This window comes from Ciona intestinalis, chromosome 3 (genome assembly GCF_000224145.3).
Source record: "Ciona intestinalis chromosome 3, KH, whole genome shotgun sequence".
Classification (NCBI taxonomy): Eukaryota; Metazoa; Chordata; class Ascidiacea; order Phlebobranchia; family Cionidae; genus Ciona; species Ciona intestinalis.
In genome coordinates this window covers 1,095,912-1,122,517 of record NC_020168.2, presented here as the reverse complement: position 1 = coordinate 1,122,517, position 26,606 = coordinate 1,095,912, and the positions used below count along the sequence as shown (strand labels likewise).

Below are 26,606 nucleotides of genomic sequence, written 5' to 3'. Positions count from 1 at the left end.
TTCCAAAGCAAACCACGTGCTGTTCATGGAAAAACCAGATATCGGTTTCAGTTTGATGAAAATGAAGGTCCAGTTCCATATGGAAATATTATGTATGACAGAAGAATCGTTCGTGGTAACACGTATGCCCAAAACACGCTACCCATAAGTGCTCAGCCAGATCCAATTGAAATACAAAGACAACAAGAGATTCGTCGAAGAGCCATTGCAAAAAAAAGAGCAAAAGAACAACTTCGCACAAAATCACCCGATGCAGTTGAAGGTAGAAAGCATACTGAAGTACAAACGGAACTTTACCTAGAGGAACTGAGTGATCGAATTGAAGAAGCTGATGTTGATACCCAAACTGATGCATTTTTAGATCGACCACCTTCTCCTTTGTTCGTTCCAGCTAAAACTGGGAAGGATGTTTCAACACAGATAATGGAAGGAGATCTCTTTGATTTCAATATTGAAGTGAAGCCAATTTTGGAGGTTCTTGTTGGAAAAACAATGGAACAGTCTTTACTGGAGGTTCTTGAAGAGGAAGAATTGGAAAACTTGAGACAACAGCAAAGAGAATTTGAAGAACTAAGAAATGCTGAGCTGGTTGAGATGCAGAGACTTCAAGAACAAGAAAGAAGGCACAAAGAGGAAAAAGAAAGAAGAATGAAACAGCAAAGAGAGGTTCTTAAAAAAGAGAAAGAAACTGCTGAAAAAATTGCTGCCAGGGCATTTGCTCAGAGTTATCTTGCTGATTTGGTTCCATCTGTTTTCAGTACCCTACGAGATAATGGATACTTCTATGATCCGGTTGAACGTGATGTAGAGCAAGGATTTATTCCTTATATTATGGAAGAAGTGGTGAAAAAGGTTGACAAGTCTGTTTGTGCACGTACACTTCTTGATGATATCATCCGCTCTGTGGTGAAAGATAGAGCAGCAGCTTTCAGCAATCTTTCTGCTCCAACTTTGACAGATCAATAAAGTTAAATTTGTTTGTATTGTACAGCTTTGTAATAAAGATATTTTGTTTATAATATTGTTCTTTATATGATTACCAATACATGTGTTTTGACCAACATTTTAGTTTTGTCATTTCCAATGTGCATGTTGAGTAAAAATACAATTGCTCTGAATAAAGGTATTTGGGTTTCTAAAATTGTTCATATTTTTAATGATTGTTCGTTTATATTTGTAGGTTAGGTTTAAGTCAACAAATTTGTTGTATTTTTTAAAAATTTATTATTATCAACGAATAGTGGAACGCGTCTCCACAATGGATGGCATACATATATATGACAAACAACTAAAATTTCAAGAAAAAATATCTGCTATGTAAGTAAAACACCAGCTCTGGCACAATGGAATGTAACTGAATGTAAATTGCTTTATCTTTGCGTGGGAGGAAATCGACTGTCATTATAACACAGGTGTTCTGTTTCATACACTTTTTTTTATGTATGGCTGATAATTTGGAAAACCCATTAGTGAAGAATGCATACGCCCAGAATGGTAGCAACAACAAGCCTTGAACTCTGGGTGACAGGCAGGCGCACTAACCACTTTGCCACGGCGCCAGGACAATGGTTGATGCACTTGCTTCTAATCCAGAGGTTATTTGTTCAAGACACGTCGCTACTATCGTTATGGGCGTATGTGTCTTTTGGCAAGACACCTAATGACTATTGCTTTAACTCAGTGGTCAAAAATAGGTTGTCTAAAATGTCAACCATACAATATAAAAAAGAAAATCACAAAGTTACATAAATGGTAACTTGTCAACTGGCACAAAGTGAATGAAACAGATAATCTGTGTTATAATAAATGTCGTTTTCCTGTTTTGCAAGGATAAAGCAAGTTACTTTATTTAATTATGGCATATTTAGCACGTCTGTTTCTAACACAGAGGTTACAGGTTGTTTTCACCTATGGGTTACAGGCTCGTCGCTGCTATCATTGTGGGCGTATGTGTCCTGGGGCAAGACACTTAGCAGCAATTGCTCCAACCCAGTGGCCACTAATGGGTTGTCCAAATTATTAGCCATACATAACAAAAAAAAATCTCCCAAAAATAATCACCCACAAAGTAACATACATGGTAACTCGTAAGCTGGCACGAGGTGTTAAACCCGTGTTATAACGACTGTCGTTTTCCGTCCACGCGAGGATAATAAGTTACATTCATTCATTCGTTTTACGGACTGTGCCATGCAAATAGAAAAAAAATAACATTTCTTTATTCTAAAATAACTTTACAACAGTAAAATTCAAAACAAAATCAAAGTAGCTGAAGTATATGAAAATAGTTTTTTTGTATTTACAAATGTTAACTTTTTGTTTTGTCCTCGCACATATTAACAGTTTATCACAATTTAACAAATACAAAAACATGAATAATACAAACATGTCATATCACGACAGACAACAGGAACGATCTAAGTTGGAGCGACAATTTTATACAATAACCAGAAATGACAAGAAGCTTCATTCTTTACAAAATACCAAACTGCGATCCTATTGGAAAGTGAGTAGGCTATACATTACTTTTGCAAACAACTTTGCTGATGCAGCTATCTTGTTAAGTGCTTTGCTGATGCAGCTATCCCCACACTGCATCATATTTTCTTTTAAAACAACCTTGTTTTTAGCAAATATGTGCTAGAGAAAACACTGCGCGGCAACGAAATGAAGAACTACTGGCAGATTTTTCAAAGTTGAACTTGAAAATTTTAACTTTACAATCCCAAACCAACAAGCTTCGTAGTATGAAGGTATGGTTTTTATCAAATCTATACTCTCAAGCATGGTTCCTAAGTAAATAATAATATTTAATTGGAATGTGGTCATTGAAGGGTTGTACAAATTGTCAATCATACTAAGAAAAATCACTCACAGAAGGTAGTAACTTGAAAGCGCGCAGTACAATGAAGGATAATTAAGTATGTTCCAAATAACATCATCTAGGCTATATGGCTATATAGAATTTAAACCAGGTATGTCAGGATTCTTTTTGTTATCTCTTACAATTAGAAACAACATGTTTAAGCTTTATCTGTTTGAGATACCTCTCAAAAAAAAATTTATACTCTCTTTTCCATTGTAAGAAATAATATTTGCTTGGGTTACATATTGATCCCATGCACAAGAAGCTAGTTACATACAATATGACTTTTATAGGCAACACCAACAATCATTATTTTGTAGAAAGAATATGAAGAAAAAGTATCAAAATTATATCCTAAGTGGAAATACGAGGTTGAGGTTGCTGCTGCAAAGAAACAACTACAAAACAAAGGGTTTGGGAATTTTAATTCATCACAGTCAACTTTGGTGCCAACTATTCCTACTTCAAAAAAGCCTCTGCAGTCACAGCCTCAAGCACCTGCATTCACAAGTTACATTGCTGAAAATGCAGAATCAAGTTTAACAAGTCAATCATCTCAAATTTCTCAAAATCATATGGTGAAAGAAGGAAACATAGAGAATGTTCATATCCCTCCACTGCAACTCCCATTGTATTCAGATAACGAACAATTACCTATAGCAGCAAAATCAACTTCTTTTGTTAACAAAGACCCAATCAGTTCAAACTCCATGAGCAAGTACGAACAACCAACTCTTGTAATCTCCAACAATGCCGATAATGATGGTTCAGCTCATTCTCAATTAAAACTAGATACATCCACACCCACCCCTGTATCAGCACTACATTTTGAATCTGACATTGATCATAAAATTGATGAACAACAATCTGATTTAGATTCAGTGACAACCCCAAGTTCCGAGTCGGATTCATTTAACAGTGATATAGAAAACGCATTGGAAACCCAAACCAAACCAACGAATTCAAACCAAACAAAATCTTTCGAACATTCTCTTCATTCAGAACTTGTGAAACAGGACCCACCATCAGATCACCATGCTACCAAAATTGTTATTCCAAGTATGTATATAACTTGATTCTTTAATTTCTTTAAAAATAACTTTTGCCCTACTTAATTAATATAACAAAATGTATGCCGCATGTCATGCAAAACCTCCATCAAATAAAGCTAAATTGGCAACATTTACGATATCAACTGTCAAAACATTGGTTCCCAAATTCAATTTGCCAGGTTTATAGTATGCATGTCAGCAGCAATTTATATTTAGATCATACTGCAAAACTTTTGCATTCTTTATAAGTCATTCATGTACTTTCATATTATTTATAGGTCCACACGAGCCAGCAGTTTTTGAAAATAACGAAAGCATATTAAGTGAAAGCTTAACAACTGAAACATCTCCCCGGACAGATGCTCCGCTTACCTGTAAGATTTTCCTCTATTTACGGTTTACAACTTGTTTTACAACTAAATTACAAACCCATTGACTCAGCTGCCTTCCAGTTAAAACAGTAATGTTGTTAAATCTTTCTATGTGAAATATTTGTTGTTGGGTTTAACAATAACTCCCTTTTTTAACTTTTTTTTCAAAGTTCTTTTTAAAACTTTTTTTAAAGTTCAGTGCACCTCTTTTTTAAGCCTGTTTTTGCTTTATTATGTTAATTTATTCAGCAAGCTCGGCATATCAAGCTTTGCTTAAAGGCCATGGTTTGAATCTATCAAGTACACTGGGTGAAGGTGGTTTTGTGGAAGATGATAATGACGTAGAAAATCTACTTTCACCGGTTGGAACTTCTCGCTTAAATAGGTGAAGCTTAAAAATACTTCCTAAATGAATAAATGAAACTTACTTTATCCTTGCGTGGCCTGAAAACGACAGTCGTTATCACACGGGTGTAACAGCTCGTGCCAGCTTACGAGTTACCATGTATGTTACTTTGTAGGTGATTAATTTTTGGGGATTTTTTTTATTTTTTTGTGTATGGCTGACATTTGGACAACCCATTAGTGACCACTGGGTTGGAGCAATTGCTGTTAAGTGTCTTGCCCAAGGACACGTACGCCCACAATGGTAGCAGCGTTGCGCCTTGTACTCATTATCTCTGAGTTATAGGCAGGCGGGCTAACCACTATGCTACGGAGCCAGACCGCCAGTACTTCGTTGTTGGTTACCTACTCATATGTGGTAGGAACGATGTAGCCATTTTATCCAAAATAAATCTATTAATGGCAGAGGTCTAGTTCGCAGTCTAGTTCTGGTTCGTTTGGTAACTTAACTTTTTTACTTTATTGTTTGTATGTGTTGTCATCTAATGCTCCTAAATGAGAGCAGATGTATTTATATAATATAAAACATACAGTTAACATAACTTTTATTGTAAGGTCATCTGGTGAAAGTGATGAATATATCTCAGGTTTGTTGTTTTACTAAACAAAGGTTAAACATAAAAACTAAATTCTATATTTCATAGAACCTGATTTAAATCCAAGCAAAGTTGAACCAAGTCCACCCACTTTACCTACAATGTAAGTATTGTTTTTAACTTTTTACGCTTAAATATATTGTTATTTATACATTTATAAGATGTATCTTGTGGATCCACAGACCACAGGAGGATAAGTTGCAGCATCAAACTCAGAAAAAAATCATTCCTAAAAAGAAACCTAAAGGTGAATTTTGACATTAACTATTGGTTCCTAATGGCTGTGTTTAAAAAGTTGTTTCATGGACCTCGGTTATTTACTTTGTAACTGATAGAAACCGGATTCAAGGATTAAATTCAGTGTATGTGTCTCTAACCATGTTGTTTCAACCCAATGGTTATGACTAGATCTTAATTAAAACGTAACTTTCTTTACTCTCCCTTGGTTGGAAAACGAAGGTTTTATACACCTGGTGCCACCTTAACCGTGTTGGTGTTTTTTTCTGTATGGCGGACAAATTAGACAATCTATTAGTGACCACTAGGTTGGGCAAGTGTCTTACCACACGTACGCAAACAACAATACCAGCGGTTAGCCTTGAACCATTACCCTCTGGGTTTAACCACCGTATATGAATATGGTGTGCAGTACAACATCTTTGTTTGAAGTATTTCTGATTTTTTATTAATAAAAACTGCTTGAATGTGACTTTTAAAATAGTTATTAATGTGGATTTAAAAAGGCCATGCACTGCAATGATGATTTGGTACAATCAATACTTTCAATTTATTCGAACATTTTTAAATATTTAAATTAGTCATGTTCAACTGAAACACAATGAACTGTCTATATTAAACCAACAATTTAAACTGCAGCTCCTTGGGACACAGAATCTGAATCAGAACAACACTCAATTGATCATCCAAGTGACAATGATGATGATTTTGACTTCTATGACTGACATTATATTAAACAATAAATTTAGTAAGCTGTCTATGTTACTCATGCAATGTTGTAGGTTAGACCAAACATTATACAATCACAAGAAAATACTCTCAGTAACTGTGTGTTGTTTTTTGACAATTTTGGGTTGTTGTTGTTTTATTTTGTAGGCGGACTTTTCCGCACATATCTTAATTCTAGCATTTATTCTTTAATCTCTTGACAATTCATAATACGTATTTATAACTTTTATACTAATTATGCGGTTTGAAAAAAACGAAAAATTAACTAACAAATGCTTTATTAATTATTGTAAGTTTACAATTCGTATTTACACGTATTCTTTACCAATCACCCAATTCTCATTCATTATAAGGCTATAACCCTACATGAGGTATAATACATGTATAAACTCATTCTACTTACTTCTTCACGGTCACCAATGGCGAATAAAAGCTGCTTTGTTGTTTTTTTCTGGTTCGCTTCTAATCGTGGTTAGTTGACCCGTTGTAGTATAATATAATTGTGAATTAAGATTATGGTAATTATTTTAATGCGTGCTAACAGCATTACCCTCTTGTTCCACCTTTTATGAAACGATTTTTTCGTCTTCCTAACGTAGGCTGCTTCTCACCGCATATATCTAGGTAAATACCCAGCCGGCTTGGTTATTGAGAAGTTCACGTGTGTTGATTGTACAATCCACAATGTCACACATATTTCGTTTAATCTATAGTATACGGTTTAGAATTGTTAAACAATCCATAATGGACGCTCTTTTGAAGGATTTTCTTGGTTGCATCATAAAAGGACTTTATAGTATTCCCATGTAGGTTTGTAGTTACCAAATGGATGGCAACCCTTTTTGGTAAAACAATCATTATTTCAGTAAAAAAGAGGACCATTCCACCTATCATTCAAATAAGCGCTTCACTGTCAAACAGATGCATGTTCGTGTATTACGATCCACCATGTCAACATAGCCGAAATATTCTATATGATGCACAGCCTCTACACCTTTAATAACGACTTCGTCTAGGTTGTAAATAAGTTGCTTGGGGAACTAAACAAATTTTCCATCTTGACGGCTGTATATATGAAAACGATCTTACTACAACATGTATATGTCTCCTTATGCCCCATACATTATATAACCTTTGTCCGACGCTGTGGTTTAGTGGTTAGCGCGCCTGCCTGTAACCCAGCAGAGGTAATGGATTCAAGGCTCGACGCTGCTTCCATTGTGGGCGTATGTGTCCTTGGGCAAGACACTTAATGCCAATTGCTCCAAGACATATAGCTAAAACGTTCTGCCTGTTTCTCGTATTCCCAACAATACGTAACTTAGGCAGCACTCAACGTATTCGGTTTATTCACTCTCGAATCTCATTTATTTCGTTTTATTCATTCTCTATATATCGTTCTCTGTCTCTTCTCGTCTCTCTTCCTACGAATCACAACACGCTTATATACGCAACAATTTCACGACGATAAACACACAAACAAAAGAAACAGCGTGATAATTGCAGGGTCTAGATACGTAACAGCAGGGGTGTTTGGTCAGGCTCCAGACCTTGCAGTTACGTTCCACGACTTCCGCGATATGCCATTATCTTTTCAGATAGGCCTATAGAACGACCCAAAAACTCACGCGCACGAAATGTATATATAGACACTAACAACATTTTACGAAATAGCAGCTCTTTGGGGTTGGTGAAACCCTAAAGTTGTTGCGACGAACTCATGCACCCCTGATTGCTTTAACATAAAACTAATGACGTTATTAAGGAGAAATGCGTAGGCTAGTACGCGAATAATAGTACCTGTTTAGTCGAAAAGCACCGCTAATCAAAATCATTAGGAACGGGTGGTTTGCGGTTAAAAAGAGGGCTAGTTTCGCAATTTTCAGTGATGCAGGATATAAAATTTATATAAAAAAAACTGTAGGAAAGTGGCTTTTGTTAAAATATTCACAACTGGATAATATTGCTAAAAAAATTTTTAAAACAGTTTGTGGTGCACCCTTGTATACACTTGTATACACACTCCTTACCTCAACTGTTCTCACAAGTTTTAAATAATTCCACAAAATCGACGAAATATTTCGATCTATTTTATTAATCTACGATACTGGATTATTAATTTTAACTCACAAACTACAAAATTAAGGCAGCTTAAATACCTATAGCAACAGTAAACGCCTTTGCCGCGCACTTTGTTGGACTGTCAAAAAACATACTGCAACATATTTACCAACTTACCCAGTGTCTCAACATACCCCACCCTACTATAATATTAAATACAAACAATGTAAATGCAAGTTGGTTTATTTATAAAGGCAACCAGTATTTTGTGTTCTACAGATCTCCTAATTATTGAAATCTGGATCATCCTCCACCTATTCGTCAACTAAACGGGTATAAATATGTGATCTATAATAATTCTGGATATAAAGTAGATAAGAAAAAAAATAAAAAATGTGTTTACAGTAACGGTTTTCGATAAATTTGATTAAAAGAAAATAAATTTAAAACAATTGTTTCAGCGTGCGAGGATCGACCTCGGAACATTACGATCTGTTCCCACGCGCTTAAACGGTTAGGCCACCATTTTCAATGATGCGATCTGTTTATAGTTGCAGCTATTCCCGACAACATTAGGAAATCCCGTTTGTAGCATATATGCTTTCTCTACATTTACCACACTGCACCATAACTATAAATATCCACTCACCATGCCTAATCTTCGGTGCTGGTATAAATATGCAGCTGGATTTTGATTAATTTGGTAAACTACTAATATGATCACCACCTTAAAGTGGCAATTGCGTTTGGAAAATGCTATATCTTGAAGTTTAATAACTGGATTCACACTTAAGTAAAGATTTTGTTTTTAAAAAAGTTCATTTCCTTCACTAACTTTATAACATTGCAGCTTTTATACCACTTATAGTCATTGCATGAGTTCAACACTTTGTGTTCAACAATATTCTGTCAATATGCTTTGTATCGATTAAGGGTAATTTCAGGATAATGTATATGCCGATAAATTGGAAATGCCGGCACTAAAGCCGCAGTTATTGTTTCAATTACGCTCAATGTTACCGAGAAGATACATTTCCTCCGCTATGATACGATATAACTTATGTTATGAGGGAAGAATTTAATTTCTAAAGTAATTTTGAAACTTATTGCCCTAGTAAAGCGTTCGGTTACCTGTACAACCATACCTTAGCCTAAAGATTACGCTATACGAACGCTGGGTACTAATTCCCGCCGTTTCATCGAATATTTATGAGCCCGTTTACTCACGCGTATTGGTGCACCAGTCTTTAATGGCCATATCGAGTATTCCCAATGCTGGTGTGCCTAATGGGCATGCGTTCGTTGTTGAAGTCTGACGTTCAATCATTAGAGAACAAGGAGAGAATATGTGTCATGTAGCAGTATGTGCATTCGCTAATATACTAGTAATATACTGTAGTGAATTTAGATGAGGTGGGGCTTTAATTGTAGCTAATAGGTAAATAAAAACGTAAGGCCTGTAATGCTCTTTTCAGACATAACTGTTCGATAGTTTTAAACTTATGTTAATTTGGTTTAGCATTCGGATAAGTTTGCCCCAGTATTTTCGTAGAATGCCCACTGAAATCAGTTATTCTAACTAACTAAGCACATTGTAAAGGAACCTTTTACTGTATGCTGTAGACCTATAACGTTTTAAAACATTATAGACAATATAGATAAAATGTTGTTTAGCTTATTCAAGTATCTAGCATTTTACATTCACATAGCAGTTGCTATAGTGGAAAGAGCAGATATAGACATTAATCGAAGAATGATAGGGGAACCTACAAATTCTTACCGTAAGTTGTATGTAATACATTGCACTTAAACTTTGCTGCAATACTGAACTTTTAACAGTTTATTTTATCGTTATATTTTGTTCGAAAATGTATACAATTTCCCTGTAAAATGAGAGGAATATAGCCACGCAGTGTTTGTTCGTTAAATAGTGGTGCCGTGTCTCGCGGGATTTTGCTTGTCTTCGGAGGGGTAATAATTACGTGACTCGCCTCAGCGGTCATTAATCCTCATCGATTGGCTGAAACCCCACGAATTCTCAAACTCGTGTTTTCTATCAATTATCGCCCCATTGCGGATAGACTTACGTGTTCTGATGTTGCATAATTCATGAAGTGAATATGGAAACCTTTTTAACGTTAATTTTTCTATGAAAGTACAAGCATTAAGAAGTTAAACACCCATCGACATTAAATCTTATCATCTTTTAAACATAGCACAGTTTTGTGTTGAAATGTCATTCCTAATGTACCGTTTAGCATTTGTTTTAACCCACGTGTTATAAAAATAATATATCATCCGAAACTGAGGACGATTTTAAAATATTGTGCTTTTTATATTTGATTTATGTAAAGTATAAATTCCACCAAGACTATTAATCTGCATTGATATCAATTATATTTTTGTGATATATAATAAACTCATATAGTAGGGTGGGGGAAGATGGGCACCTTTCATTTTGTTTTCTCTTTTCATTTAACAAAGAACATTTAATGTATTATACAACCGTATCTTCACGACTTCTACAGACCGTTGTTAATTGTATAAAACACGATCAGGCTATTTGAATATTATGTGTTAAAGGTGTCCCATCTTCCCCGACTCTACTATACATGAAAACTAATAAAACTTTGATTGGAGTCATCTCTTTAATGAGAGTATGTATTTTAGGAGTGCCAACTGTTCGTATTGAACCAAACTCAGATGTTGTTTATAATTTCAAAGAATATGATGATGTTGTTGTAATTTGCGTTGCTACTGGCCACCCAATGCCAAGCATAAGATGGACGATATTTGGTGGGGAATTAGAACGGTACTAATAGTTTTACCCTACGATATCATGAGTTTTATATATTTACAAATATATTTTCAGACGAAACCTCAATCTCCGCAGCTCTACTTTGCGCATTCCAAACATAACACGTGATGAGAATTGTAGAGTATCCTGTCGTGCATCGAATGGCATTGGAAACCCTGCCATTACTAGTAAAAGAATAAACGTTCTATGTAAGAAACAGAAAAAAATGTATAATTTAATAAATCATCTTTGTGCAAATATTCATGTTGTTATTCACCCCAAAGATTTAGATCGGCCAGTGCTTACCGCGCACCTAACCAACAAATGGAGAATGCCAAGTACAAGTATTTGGTTTGAAAACACAGTATACCTACACTGTACAGTTACAAGCAATCCAGCAGCAGTCTTCACTTGGTTGCTAAACGGGACTGTTATTCGACCAAATGAACAAAATGGTAAAGTATAGTAGGGTGGGGAAAGTTGGGACACATTTTAACTCTATTTTCTCGTCCAATGTGGTAGTAAACAAGAAACTTTCAAAGAATTATAAAACTATATGCTCAAGACTCCCATAGACCGCTGTTTAAAACACGATCAGGATATTCGGAAATTGTTGCGCCGAAGGTGTCCCATCTTCCCCCATCCTACTATATATTGGTTGAAGGGAACTGTGCATGATAAGTGCGTGGACTAACACATGTTAATGTGACAAAACGATTCATGGTTGCTTGACACATTTGTAGGTTTATTGGTGCAGCGAATAGACGCATACAGCAAAGATACTTCAACTGTTATCCTCAAGATAAAAGATGCGCAAGAAAAAGACTTTGGTGACTACCGGTGTCAAACATCAGTAGTCGGCTTTACAAGCAAATATCTCATTTCCGATACCGTTGCAAACTTCACATATTCTCCGTTAATTGGTAATTTTGTTAGAAACAATTTATTCATCTGCTTATTTAATAAACCATATTATCTTACGCAGCTCCACCAAGAATAGGTCGTATAACCCCAAAGTTAATCAAAGTTAATCCTGGTGGAAAGGTGCGAATACAGTGTGACATCATCAGTGGATTTCCCGAACCCAAAATCGACTGGGTCACTGAAACCGGAGTGTTTTCAGAAAGAATTGTTATTTCTAAAATGAGGTTTGAATGTGGAAACTATTTTATTTTATGTTGGTCGGAACGGTATATATAGTATAGGTCGGGAGAAGATGGGACATCTTTTGATTCTATTTTCTCGTTCCATTTGGTAGTAAACGAAGAACATACAAACAATTATAAAAACCGTATCCTTACGACTCCCATAGACCGTTGCTGATTGTTTAAAACACGATCAGGATATTTGGATATTATATGTGCCAAAGGTGTCCCATCTTCCCCCACCCTACTATATAGTAGGGTGTGCGGGTGAGACGAAACCCGTAAACATATATTGCCCATCATTTAAAAACTCAAAATACATGACCGCGAATTAATACTATCATACTTTTAGTACTTGACAACAATTAAAAAAATATTAAAACACACAAAGAGTTATTTAGCGATTCGCACAACAGGTGTGATTTTAGACTATAAAGATTCCAAAACAGGCGGGATAAGACAGGACAGTTTAAAATCCTTGTTAATTTTGACTAACAAACATATTCATTATTAGAAATATACGTAAACAATGCAATATAATATTAAGCTTTGAAAATCAAGTTTAAACATTTTTTGTCTCGCAGTCCTTCTATTGTTTAAACACCTTCAATATGTTATTGTAAGACGAACTGGTATTGTTCGAAGAGTTTATTATCGATATAGATCAACAATTGATAAATTTTGTATTCTACACATACAAACAATCTTGTAAAACGGTAATAAATGGGTAATACCTATTAATAAACTTTATAGTCTCTGTCGGACATTGGGTATTGCTGCGTTATATTTCACACAAGCCACTTCTTCTAAATTATCTCCTAGTACCTGATGTGACCGAATTTCGAATATATTTACCCTACATTATCTTGTTATTAAGTCACTATATTATATTTAAATTACCCATGTGCTATAAAATATTAAATGAAAAGCAAACCTTTCAAAGTTTGACAATAAAAAATTACACAGTGGGGTAAAGCGGGACAAAAAATGAAAGATTTTGTATTAGTATTCTTGCTGAATAAAACATGCAAACTACAAAATTTTGGTAGTTTTGCTGTTACTAGTGTGGCCATGTATGTAACTGCACAATGCCTTGACGCTATTAGCCGTCATAAAAAAAAACAATCACCCAAAAACTTACGCATAATTCTTATTCTATTTCAGGAATATTTTAACAATTGACGGTGCGATGCCACAAGACAGCGGGAACTATTATTGCACCGCAAATAATCAAGTGGGAACCAAGGTTGAAAAACGAACTACTGTGGTTGTGAGGGGTAGGTAGAACTTATATTGCATAATTAATCTAAACCAGTTCTACTTATTTGCATGTATATTTAGTTAACTGTCTTGATTAAGTTATAATACACGTGCCCGTCCATTAGTTTTTTCTCGTGTATTCACATAAAATCACGTAAATCGTGTAAAACACCAGTGTTATTAAAGCACCCCGCATAAACACTTCATTTGCTGTTTCATTTAAATTAACTACCAAGAGAAGTTAATAAATAATTAATTCGCTTTTAATTTGCGGCAGCGGATTTAACGCATTCCACAGGTCACTGAATGTTAATTCCCCCGAAACTAAAAACTACGTTTAAGTAATCCGATAAGCTTACAATTTAAATTAATTTTAAGTTCCAAATTCGAATTAACATACACAGCACTAAACGATAATGTGATGTTAATTCGCAACCAAGATTTTTAATATCTTTGTATAACCAGATATTGGTCCAATGACTTACTGGTTGACACCGGATCCGTTACGTGACGACCGAAGCTTCGCTGTAGCGACCGACATCAAACTGACGTGTCATGTAGACGCTGCTCCTTATTCTGAGCTTCAGTACGCTTGGTTTAAAAAGGTACAAACACCATGCTTGTCTATCGCGCTAGGCGTATAGGTACAACGCTAGGCGTATTGGTTATTGGGCACAACCCGCGAAATTGCTCTAATAATCCAGCAGTCCAAGATTTCTCCAACGTGTCGACCAAACAGAAAAAGCCCCTAACCCATGGCAAGTCGTGAGCAAGCATAAAATGTCTAAAATAAGGAAACAATGTAATAACGCGTGATGTTGTCCGCCACATAACGACAGATTAATTACACGCGTTTATTCATTTAAGCTTGCAAATTTCTCTACACAGAATAGTGGCGGCGAAAGGGTGCGAATCACCGAGAGAAACTCAAGGGACAATATTTTTATAAGATTCCTGAACTCCGAAGAGAAAAAAAGAGGAATCACTTTTCCTGCTAAATCCAGGTACATATATCACACCAGCATACAACAAATCAATGTTATTTATTATTTTTATGCAGCCAGCTTCAAATTCGGAGGTTGACTGAAGATGATTATGGAACTTACGTGTGTTCTGGTAAACTACCAACTCTTGGTCCCAATGGAGCCGAATCTTTCGCAGTTATTACTGTTAGTAGGGAATCAGGTATATAGGCTATACACATTTAAGCAGTTTTATACACTGTTTGGTACCAATGTTTTATTCTCTTAAATAAAATAGTCTCATTAATAGTAGTGTAGCAATTAACATTTACTATTTATCTTTGGAAAGAATGTTTCGTGTAATAATGTGAACTTTTTTTATGTTTGCATTGAAAGACCCAATATTCAAGCAAGGACGTTGGTTTCGTACTCGCATAAATAATTAAAGCTGAGGGCTAATATAAGCGGGCTGCTAGTCAAATAAAATTAGTTTCGGCTTTCGAAGTTGTGCGGAAAGCATCAGCTATGCCACGTTATGTCGAATAGTCGTTATCTTCGCTGGCGAAGCGTAATTACAACTGGGAGTATTTGTCTTCATTATGAACTATTGAACGCACACGCTCCATCAATACAGTAGATTGCTGATCGTTATTAGTGTATGCACTCATACAGAGAGTACAATACGTGCTGCATTAAAGCATTACCATAAATTAGGGCGAGGGAAGATGGGACACCTTTTTATTCTATTTTCTTGAACATTCAACGAATTTTCAACGAATTTCAAAAGCATTTCCCTGCGACTTCCATAGACTGTTGTTATTTGTTTAAAACACGATCAGGATATTTGGATATTATGTGCTAAAGGTGTCCCGTTTCCCCAACCCTACTATATAATATCATTTTTTCACAAACCTGAACCTTATATTATTAGTCTAAAATTGTCACTACTTAGTCACCGTTCACTGTGCAACATGCTGACATTGTTTTATATTTTACTGTTTAATTGCAGCCCCAGCCAAAATAGAGGCAATCGAATCACGCGTGGTTGTAACAGAAGGTGATCCGGCTTCACTTAAATGCCGAACAATTGGAAAACCAAAACCGTTGGTGATTTGGTTTCGGAACGAAAACACGACCATGCCGAGTGGTAATATGCAAGAAGTAACATCGGTTTGTATTGTCGTGTTCTTACCAATATTAGAACAAAATAAAATTCGTTACTTTTTAGGGTGGCGTTCTTGTAATCAATAGAACGAGCAGGGAAGACGCTGACTTGTACACATGCGCACCAGCTTTGTATAATGGTTTCAGCAAACACTCGAGGTCACAATCAGATGCAGTGGTTGAACTGCAAGTTCAATGTTAGTGATACCTGGCTAAAATAGTTTAATTAAGTATGTAGTAGGGTGGGGAAAGATGGGACACCTTTTCATTGTCTCGTCCCATTTGGTAATAAACAAAGAACATTCAAAGTATTATAAAGCCGTTTACTCACGACTCCCATAAATTGTGGTGAACTGTTTAAAACACGATCAGGATATTTACATATTATGTGCCTAAAGTGTCCTATCTTCCCCCGCCCTGCTTTACAACAATTATAAAATTAATCGAATTGATACAATCCTGTGCGTGTGCTTCCAATATCTTTATTTGTATAGATAAACCTACTGTTGAGCCAAGCTACAGGGAAATTCGCCGCCCTCTCGGTTCTGATGTAACCTTGTCATGTTTCGTGAGCGATGCTAGTCCAATGATGTAAGCATAATTCCCTATGACGATAAAAGCACAATCCAACAATGTAACCGTTCCGCACACTATAACATACATCAGTTAAGGCTTATATCTTACTGAACAGGCCCCTAACATTTATTAGAGCTATAGACGTACATCACAAAATCGTTTCATGTCTCATAGATTGTGTTTATAGACCCATTACTTATGTTTGGAAGAAAGAAAACGTAGTTCAGACAAGCTCGTCTTCTGGTCAACATCTTGTACTACAATCTATCCAAGTTCGAGATTGCGGGGTTTACATTTGCGAAGTTACCAACGCTATCGGCAAGGCTCGATGTGCGCTAAATGTTACAGCATTTGCGTTTAAACCTGAGTTTTTATTCACTGATGTTGGTGAAGGTGAAGGGGATCTTACTAGCACTGTATTTCCCCAAACTAAATCTGATCCTGGAACTTTCATGTATTTACTATCGTGGACACAAAAACATCCCAACGCAGTAGATGCAGTAACAGAATACAGGTTTGTATTTTAATATGATAATGATATTCTCGCAGATGGCACACTAGAATGCATATTACGACTTTGTATAAAAACCAACCGTTTTTTTCGTTTAAGAAATTAAGTTTAAAAAAAAGTATTTTGAAACTGTTCGCCGCCCGCCATCTTGTTTTAATAACTTTTTTATACTTGGTATCATTAACTTAAAATTTTCGTTTTACTGGAACTATTTACAGAATTAGATGGCGTCTCACTGAAAAATCTTTTGCCAAGAACAGAGGAATGTCTTCTAATTTAAGCGTTATTCCCAATGCATGGATTGAAGATACAATGCCAGCGAACGGTATGTGGCAATGATAGTGCGCACGTACGATATTTGTTTTTTTCGGTTTTAAGACTATAGATACCCAGCTTTGGTCGTCAATAAGTTGCCTATATGGGCAGGAGTCATCTTTCCTTGAAAAAGAACAACAACAAAAAAAAAACGATTTTATATTAAGTTACACATACATGATGGTAACGGGTATAAACGGGTACAATGTTTAAATTGGTAAACAAGTTAGTGTAAAAGTGAATGACAGATTTTTTACTTGTGGCACGTAAAAATACGCTTATTTTGCAAAAAATGGATTTTCTCTGACAAACCGTAAAAAATATTAAGTTTATCTCTATATGCCTATGATTAAATTTCAAATATACCTTTCTATAATAAATTACTGAACATTACTGAACAAAGTTTGACTGTAAAAATCTACAAAACTACAAAGTGTGAGCTTAATAACAGTGCCATCTTCCCTATACCAATATATACCGTTATATATACTGATAGAGTTCATGTATATTTTATAACAACATTAAACTAAAATACAAATCAGGTATACTTTCGTATGGTCAACTGCTTACATATCAAATAAGCGATTTGGTAAAAGGTGTTTACCAAGTAGAGGTAACCCCCAAGACCATATTTGGATATGGTGATTCGAACACAAGGGAGATATATGTGCGAGAACGCAGTAAGTTGTTCATTATTTATTTCCTTATCTTTTTACGTTAATGATATTTTTACAGGATCCCAACGTGAAACAAGTCCGACATTATCTCTGGGTATGTACCTCTTGGAATAGGAAGTGATTTTATTTATAAAATAATCTTTCTGTACAGACCCTTCGTTCTTTTGTCAATTTAATGAAAATGATTTATGCGGGTTCATACAAGAGAAAAATCCTAATATGGACACAATAGATTGGACAAAAAATTCGGCAAGAACTCAATTAAGAAGAACCAAGAACACGGGTCCTTCCGCTGACCACTCTACTTTAACTAAAGAAGGTACGGTTTGACTCAAATATCGGTACGGTTGCATATTGCTGGTTAGATAAACTTACACGTAACTGTATAATATCGGACCCGAAGCTCGATACCATTGTAGTGAAGTATTCCTTCGGTTGCATATTAGTCGAATATTCCTAACGGAAAATTGTTAGCAGGTGGGTACATGTACATCGAAGCTTCTCTGACAACAAAAGGGGACCGGGCTCGCCTCATCAGTCCAATTATATTTGATAAATCTTCCTCGCGACAGTGCCTTAAATTTTGGTACCACATGAGAGGACGACATATAGGTATTTTTGTCCCAAACCCTATTAATAATAACATAGAAAACTTCACTTATTGTTCCGATTATTTGATTTATGTTTAGGTATCCTGAGGGTGATGACGAAGAAACGTGGTGAAAACGAAACTGAGATTTGGAGAGTAAGTGGTGATCAAGGGGACAAATGGAACACCGGAGATATTACAATTCAACATACTGTCCCGTACCAGGTTCTGTTTCAAAAGGATAAATGATAATTTCTGTAACAAAATTATATTAATACTTATATTGCAGATAATATTTGAAGCTGTCATAACTTATGTTGATGGTTATCAAGGAGATATAGCAATTGACGATGTTTTGCTTGCGGATGGAAAGTGCATTGTATTACCAACTACTACACCATGTATGTCATAAACTATAAAATCTATCCTTTATAACTTAATACCTTCGTATTTAATCAGATTATGTATCAACAACATCGGGAAGCATCGGTTCATCATCATTCAACTATTTGTTCGTTTATTTAAAGTACACAGCAACAATTCTGATAGTATTTCATTTATTCTCTTTGTGAATATCACTTTCGTTCAGATTGTCGCTAGGTGGCGACAAAGAAAGCAAGTGATCAACGAATGTGAGATGTGATAAAATAACAATATATCACGCTCTACCATGCGCTTAGTTTGTTTCAAATTGTGAATTAAAGTCTATTTAAAACAGGTTCCAATATAAGGTTAACCAATAAGCTTCCAAGATTTTATTTTCGTTCCCAATTATTTTTTAACTTTTCCTCCACGTCCAATCCTTTATTCGTGTACGAGCTTAACAAATGTTGATATTTTATTCATTTTGAAAAGCACGCATACTGATTAATATTGAAAATATAACGATTAAACTTTCCGTAAACTTCGCTTTGAAAAAGAAATGGGTGACGGCCACCATGTTTCGTAGATGGATCTCTTTTCGCTATTGTCATTCAACCACCCGGGGTTTGGGAAGTCAAGCGCATTTCCTCGCCGTCTTACTTTTCATGGCGCGTGCAGTTTCCTTTATACAAAGCAATAGTTCGCCCCTCTTATCGAGGCGTGACGGGAGGTTAGAGGGTCTCGTGCCGGGTTGGCCATTAAGCGCGTCCGACATGGGAAGTGGCTGTGAACGAGCTTTGGGGGGACAGTAATCTCAACACAGATAGCCCATTATCGAATCTAGTATCAGCCTAGAATTAACCAACTCGAATGAAAATGAGAATTGGTTTTAACAATGGTAACATAACAGGCTAAACCTCCTGAATGAAAATCGATTTATTTTATAGTGAAGTAAGAACATTTATACAACCAAAACTACGAACTCAATTAAAGTATATGACACAAGCGTAAAACGAATTGGAAACATTAATAACTGACGGTCCCATAATAAATGTGCTTGTATATAAAGATTTTAATTTGGAATTGATCAGTTTGCGTGGCGATGCTTATATTTGCTGTTGTATTTGCCACCCATGTTTTTACCAGGCACTCACGTCATTTGTTACCACGGTGTTGTTTATTCTTCTTCCAGCAGTGCACGCGCGAGGTGGCATCGGATTTCGCGCGTGTTGTCCCGTGTGTGCGGTGCGTCTGCTCGTGCCGTGACGTAGTGTGGGAAAGTGTCCGGATTTTTCACGCTTGGCAACCCTTCATTCAACGGCGTCTTTCAGTGGCGCACGCGTGCCGAAACGACCGATCCTCTTACATCAGACGGAAAAGCTTTGTTGTCTGGCTTCGCTGGCTGAGTTAGGGGGCCTGGTCGATAATGCATCAACTACATACATTCGCTAATATGTCAAATATATATAAGATTTAAAATACAATGTTCAATTTATAAGATTTTCTTCACCAGGAACATAGTTTATTATACCTTGGAATGAGTTTATCCTAATATATATGTGTGTTTCACACCATATATAGTGTTGCGAGAAATACCATGAATGGGTAAAGAAAGCATTCCATCTGACAACCACAGCGGGCATTTTAAACGGCCTCTACTAACTTTGGGTTATACAAAAAACTATACAATGTCATGTCGGAAAAAAATATTACTGTTTACTGAAGTTGTTACATTATTCAGATTATCGCCATAAACAAGAGTCAACTTTATCCGACTTTATCGTCGTTGTTTGGTGGCTTTCGCACATACAAAAGTGTCAACTTTTAACCATAAAGTTGAGCGCGACTATAAACATTACGGGTGAGTTGTATAGTGCTCTACTTACCGCAATATAATGCAATTTGTTACGGCTATAAACCACGTGAGTGTGGAAAACTTGCATAATGTCGCAATATTTCTGTATAGGTTCTAATTCTTCGTATTACGTAGGCGTGACGAGAAGCATTTGTTCGGCATTTGTGATGTCACTCGCAACCACGATTATTTGTTACAGTGAATGCGAAGCTAATTTCCTATTACTAAATGTAGGTTGCGCATGGATCGCTATTTTGTGAGATGATTGATCACTTTGAAAGGGAGAGATTAGAAAGTTTCCGATCACTCCACTGTCAACATGCGATCTATTGATCACTGCTGTGAGGGGAAAGCGGTCGGGTGGAAAGAAGGGGACGCTTTCGCGGAAGGCCGTGGGAACACAGGAAATTGTAATTAGCAGAAACAGAGCTGCAGATGACAAGTCTCTGCGGGCGACAAACATAATCTTTGAAACAAATCTCTTCTCATTGAAAATATCCGGCACCGACGTTTGCGCTTTCGCCAATATATCCTCTGTGTAATCGACGAAGCTTTCTGATAAAAATTGCAATAACCATGATTTGATAGAATAACAAATTCTATGAAATAAAATGTATATTTTTGTGTATTTACATTTTACTGGTCCAAGTTATAAACATTATTAAGGCCTGCAAACGAGCAGTATTATACAGTAGGGTGGGAAGAGATGGGACACCTTTAGCGCATAATATCAAAATATCCTATAATCGTGGTATAGACAATTAACAACGGTCTTTGTTAATTGTAAGGTAACGGGTTTATAATTCTTTGAATGTTCTGTGTTTACTACCTATTGGGATAAGAAATACAATGAAAACGTGTCCCACCTTCCCCCACTTTAAATAGAGTAATTGTGTTGGTCTCTTGAAGTAATTTGTGTGGTGTTAAAAACTATCGTTATCATCTTGACGTGTTTATTCATAGTCAGTTTTACTAAATTTATTGTTTTGTTTACGTTACTACGACATTGTGTCGTTTACTGAGTGACTGCTGACTTTACCACATAAAGAGCTCCCAGTCGGTTTACGAAGTAGTGTAAAATTTATTGCACCATAAACACCATTGTTTGTAAGAGCAGCAAATCGGTCCAATTTACGTCGAACAATAAGACTCATACTGTTACCCCAATATAACAAACGATGTGGACCACCATATTCACCAGACCAGCATATAAAAGAAATGGACCGCCATACTAAATATGTTCATTGGAAACAAGTTACTACGTATATAAACGGATTGACCTTTGATTGAATCGCTGTATTATATCCTTAACTACTTGTCCTTTAATTAGTTTACGGAGAATTCGGGATGGCATGTTTTTGTGACATCAAAAACTTAGCTTTATAACAATTTACAACAAGTTTTGCATGAAAGGTTATAAATACATTGGAAATATGTGGAACATGTTTGTAGCCGTTGTGTCGTTTTTGTTGGCAAGAGCACAGAGCATCGGGTAATAAGGAATATCGACTCGTGAGAAAATAGCGAAAGCAAACATGCGACACTAATTGTTGGCGCCTGTAGATTGTGGGAACGTGCTGCTTAGGAACAAACTGTTTGTTAAGTTTCGTAAGGAAGCTTTAATCGCGAACCAAGCTAATTAAGTCATGGCCCACGTCCGAGCTATCGCGTAATTAACTCACTTTACAGTGTAAGCTGGAAACCATTTAGTTCGCCACAGCATTTTCGCACAGCGCGTGGGAGGGCTGTGAGATGGACGACTAACCATTAAACGTAACAGAAGGTTGTAAAAAATTAATACCGACACCTGCATTTGGTCACTCTCAACGTGGGAACTGATTAATATTGTATGACGATATTTATTCGAATTACCAACGCAATGATGTGAACACACTGTTTTTGAGCTTGTTTATTTTACATCGCATTGTAAATTAACGTACATATATGGTAATTAAGTTACAAACAATTGCCTAAAGTGAAACATTCGAAACTGGTGTGTAATGTAGGTGCAGAATTTATTTCACCGACTTTGGACCAACTTAAATCACAATCGAGTTTTATATTCTGGAATGCCACAAAGCACGTGAATGACGTAATCCGGTGCTTAGGAAGCCGAGAGGTTGGACAGGGCGACCGCCGACCGCAGCTCCTAATAAGTGCGTTTAAACGGAGCCTGCTGAGCGCTAATAATACGCCAAGTTGGTAAAGGATTAGTCGGCTTTCGGCGACGGAGAAAGGATTGTGACTGAGAGGCGTGAGTGAAATAAAAGAAACAAAATGAGGGAGTAGCGAGGCCGCACGCGCCATCGCGTACGCGCGTGTTTACACTCGACGTGATTGCTGGTGAGGAGCGTGGGAACAGTCGGTAGAGTGAGTTCACACAGCGCCTGTAGAGGTCCCCCCCGCTCAATCATCGCCTTTTTCTACTCTCTCTTAGTTTATTTATTTCGCAGCCGGTCGCGCTAAATTGCTTTGTACCAGGCTGAAACGCAGAAAAAAAGAGCGAAAGTAGAATCGCTGCCGAACCAAAGGCGACTTGCGACGCGCACGCGACTGCGAGTATATAATCCGATGTGTGACTGTGGTATGCCATTTGTGAACGCTGATAGGGCATCGAGCAGTGTATGTCAGGCAGTCTTTATTTTATACAATTTAATTAGAAAATAAACGAGTTTTATCGTTTACAGCATCAAGTTTGGTATAGACGGCTAATTTCTAAATTGATGAATTAGTCAATATTCAAATCTTATTATTTGTTTTTCAGATTTCAAAAGTAAAATTTGACTTTTCACGCTTCGTGAAATATAAATATACTTCTTAGTATTTCGGAATTACTTTTCTGCTGCTTCTTAAACTATAATTCATAAATGAAGACGGTAATGACTCCACAATCTTCGACTGTGCAAATTGTATCTTCAAGTTCGATCATGAAAAATGACCGCAGGGTAAGTTGTTTGATAAATATTCAAAAACTTCATAAATTAAACTCTTTGTTACTCCAGGCATCGAAACCTTTGATGGAAAAACGACGCCGCGAAAGAATAAACAAAAGTCTTAACGAATTAAAGTCAATTCTCCTTCATGCACTCCGTAAAGACGTAAGTAATAATATACCGAATATTGTGTAGATAGCAAACGACAAGGAATTTGAAAATAATCAACGCTCTATTTTTCCAGCAAAGTACCTGTCATTCTAAATTGGAAAAAGCTGATATACTAGAAATGACTGTACGATATCTACGTGGAATTCAACGCCAAAGAATGAATGCTGCTATCACACTCGATCCATCAGTTGTCTCCAAATATAGAAACGGATACGTAGAATGTAAAAATGAAGTATCACACTTCTTGGAAAATTCATCAGAAAATGTTCATCCTGACGTGAAATCCAGGTACGTCGTGCTTGTGATCTTCATACCCATATGTGTTTAATATTTTTTTTTATTTAAATATTCAGTAAATAAAAAAATATTAAGAAAACCTAAGTATTCAATATTTATAACATTATTCTTATTGCAGGTTAATAAACCACCTTGGGAACACTTTACCCCACCAGCCTGTCCATCAACTTCCACCGCACATGATGTGTTCAAATGCTCGCACTGCTCCTCTACTCACAACCACAGCACCCGTCGCCGCAGGTCCCAACGTTACACCTTTACAAATCCAAATGTCGCCCAACACTCAAATCCAACAAGCTATGGCAGCGGCAGCAGCAGCAATGGCACAAAACCGATCAATTCTCACGCATCATATTAACTACTCAAGTGAAGAGTCTCCTCGACCTTCACCGGATGCAAACATTGCATCAATAAATGAATCTCAAAGAAGAAACAGTTCTTCATCATTTACATCATCCGGGTTCGTGTCTCCCGGCTCACCCCTCTCGCCTTCGACATCCCCGAGCAAAAGCAATGTCCAAGGTAGTTTCATGTTGTTTCCTCAGCATTGCTCACCTGTCTCACCTATGTCCGCGGAGGAGGGAAGACACGAGAGCGCTCCAACATCACCTGCCGCTTCCTCATTTTCCCCAACCCCGGAATCTCACCATCCCACAACAAGCCACGTTCGTTCCATCTCGCCATCGGGTAGTGAGATGAGTGATTCTGATCCAGTATGGAGACCATGGTAAAATGGAAATAAAACTTCCAAACGTTTCATCCGTACTATTAAAACCAGCAACTGAACGTGTTGATATTTTTAACCCGCGCATATATTCGCTAAATAAAGCTTTCTAAAGGCTGCTACATATCTTGCTTTTCATGATGATAGTTTTGACTTCAAATTAATGTTTGACAATTTCGTTTTTAAAAAGATTCGCAAATCGCGATGAATATTTGTTTTTAACGCGGCGCATTTGTATTGTGCCTTTAATGTTTCTTGTTGACGGCGTGATTTTTAACGTCATTTTCAGTTCAATACCTTTATATTGTGATAAAAAAATAAAACGGAAAAATTAATTTGTTCAAATACTTTGTATCCGCACCATTTTTTCTTCTCAGAAAAACAAGTACTTGGTAAAGGTGGTGTAGACTGTAGATTGTATAATGTACAGACAGCTGGGTACAGAATTGTGTTGATATTGTATTTCCTGGTTCAAACGATATAAGTTCATGAGATCTGTTCGACCCCGAGTCATTTCCACAACTCTCAACATGGGCCTAGCAGATTGAACAAAATTAAATCTTATTGTTCTTGATGAGAAAAACGTTCATAGGTTTTAAGTTACTTGTCGTGAAGCGTGCTTCCTTTATATGTGGCTTGAGAACAACGCTGTCATTCGACCTTTCATCTTCCAAGACTGAGTAAAAATAATCGAAAAACAATTAAGTGACGGCGGATGTAATGTCCCAACCATATGTCGTTCGATTCGACCAAAACAAGTCTTTATAACTTTTACTATCGTTAACATGTAGTATCGTTAAGCACTGGACAACAAACATGACAGTTGGTGTTAATGAGTTGTGCAACATATACATTGCTTTAGAGTTTAGAAGCATAACGTCTTCTGTTTATAATAGAACGCGGTGGGTACAAGCGAAAGTAAACGCAGGCCATCGCCATTGTTTGATTACAATGAAACGATTGGGTGATTCAGACCAACCAATGACGTCATCAGTTTAACTAATACGCATGACGTCACAATTAAGTGTGTGTTAAAACGAAAAAATAAGAAAACTAAGCCTTTTATATATGGAAACGTTTATTATTTTAGCGTTTAAATAAATAATCGATTTGTCAATTTCCAACAAAAATATAAAAGAAAATTATTTAGTCAAGCACTCTGCAACTTACATGTTTAACTCTGTATTACGAAGACCGCCATTTTGCATCATGGTTTCACGAATTCATTGAATTCTCAATTTGGGTTGTTTAGTGTACTAAACCTGGTGATGGGTAATTGGCTAAACATTAATATCAATATCCAACATAACTCTAGCTTTATATACGTCAAACCACAGAATATTATGATTACAATTATGACAACCAAAAATAAAAGAGTTTTTATGAAGAGGGTTACAATAGAATTCATTCCCCTTTTACCGCAGAAGACTGAATTTATTTATTGCAGAGTATGAACTTAAACACCTTTATTAAATTAATTATTAAAGCAAATGAAGTATTATTTAAACTTTACTCTGCCTTTTTGTTTGCGGCAACACAAAATACCACGAGCCAAACACCACAATATTTCACCCTTTTATAAACTTATTGCTGAACATGAAGAGCGGTTTTTCGAGCATTTACTCTGAAGGATTTTTATGGGGCTAATACGTTCTAGGATCTTTTATGAGGCTAACACAACTTAAAGAGTTTATACAACTGTTAATGGGCGATGTTATTTTAAAGATGTTTTGATCTGTTATGATTAAGGAAACGCAGCCATATAGTTGGTGGACGGAAGCGATGGTGTGGAACGTGTGCTTGGCTGAAAAAGCGTGGGAAAGCGATACATGGCGGGTTCACAACAGCGAGACGCATGCCTGGTGTCCTTTATTATCACAACATCTGTCAGCAGACGCCACTGAAGAAACTTCCCTCCGACTTTCCTTCATGCTTATCAGATTTTTTACT

General features: G+C 36.5%; 4 protein-coding genes and 2 long non-coding RNA genes across 8 annotated transcripts; 4 read left to right on the top strand and 2 right to left on the bottom strand.

Annotated features, from left to right (window-relative positions):
* Window positions 1-1,122, top strand: rsp3 (radial spoke 3 protein; the record flags this gene model as incomplete). Its single annotated transcript, NM_001032452.1, is given in 1 exon segment — window positions 1-1,122. A coding segment is annotated over 1 exon segment (966 nt), but the record flags the coding sequence as incomplete, so codon positions are not given.
* Window positions 1,123-1,152: 30 nt separating this feature from the next.
* Window positions 1,153-7,614, top strand: LOC100185602 (serine/threonine-protein kinase pakG). Its single transcript, XM_009859605.3, has 12 exons — window positions 1,153-1,317; window positions 2,404-2,506; window positions 2,631-2,753; window positions 3,187-3,925; window positions 4,197-4,292; window positions 4,539-4,674; window positions 5,250-5,281; window positions 5,339-5,393; window positions 5,473-5,537; window positions 6,167-6,248; window positions 6,660-6,752; window positions 6,807-7,614. Exons 1-11 carry the CDS (start codon window positions 1,259-1,261, stop codon window positions 6,730-6,732), a joined length of 1,563 nt encoding a protein of 520 aa, XP_009857907.2. The 5' UTR covers window positions 1,153-1,258; the 3' UTR covers window positions 6,733-6,752; window positions 6,807-7,614.
* Window positions 6,821-8,252, bottom strand: LOC113474083. The gene is made up of 2 exons (XR_003395749.1): window positions 7,251-8,252; window positions 6,821-6,876 (listed from the first exon to the last, which is right to left on the bottom strand). It is a non-coding gene; the product is annotated as an uncharacterized LOC113474083 (long non-coding RNA).
* A 1,347-nt stretch (window positions 8,253-9,599) lies between these two features.
* On the top strand, window positions 9,600-21,165 carry LOC100183245 (MAM domain-containing glycosylphosphatidylinositol anchor protein 2-like). 3 transcript variants are annotated; one of them, XR_003395748.1, is made up of 23 exons: window positions 9,600-10,098; window positions 10,988-11,129; window positions 11,190-11,323; window positions 11,399-11,569; window positions 11,858-12,037; window positions 12,100-12,262; window positions 13,424-13,536; window positions 13,985-14,124; window positions 14,408-14,523; window positions 14,580-14,704; window positions 15,491-15,651; window positions 15,710-15,842; window positions 16,140-16,236; window positions 16,409-16,735; window positions 16,951-17,057; window positions 17,590-17,727; window positions 17,783-17,818; window positions 17,876-18,043; window positions 18,199-18,336; window positions 18,414-18,538; window positions 18,603-18,714; window positions 18,773-20,537; window positions 20,766-21,165. XR_003395748.1 is itself a non-coding variant. In XM_018817863.2 (22 exons), exons 1-22 carry the CDS (start codon window positions 9,981-9,983, stop codon window positions 18,883-18,885), a joined length of 3,057 nt encoding a protein of 1,018 aa, XP_018673408.2. In that variant the 5' UTR covers window positions 9,600-9,980; the 3' UTR covers window positions 18,886-21,165. The 3 variants fall into 3 exon arrangements, 2 of the variants coding, with proteins under 2 accessions (XP_018673408.2, XP_026689421.1); XM_018817863.2 differs by having other exon boundaries at window positions 18,773-21,165; XM_026833620.1 differs by having other exon boundaries at window positions 9,601-10,098; window positions 18,202-18,336; window positions 18,773-21,165.
* Window positions 21,166-23,299: 2,134 nt separating this feature from the next.
* Window positions 23,300-24,986, top strand: e(spl)/hairy-b (transcription factor protein). Its single transcript, NM_001078216.1, is given in 4 exon segments — window positions 23,300-23,476; window positions 23,534-23,629; window positions 23,709-23,923; window positions 24,051-24,986. Coding segments are annotated over 4 exon segments (1,002 nt in total). The 5' UTR covers window positions 23,300-23,398; the 3' UTR covers window positions 24,664-24,986.
* Window positions 24,708-26,266, bottom strand: LOC113474084. The gene is made up of 2 exons (XR_003395750.1): window positions 25,827-26,266; window positions 24,708-25,332 (listed from the first exon to the last, which is right to left on the bottom strand). It is a non-coding gene; the product is annotated as an uncharacterized LOC113474084 (long non-coding RNA).
* Window positions 26,267-26,606: the final 340 nt, after the last annotated feature.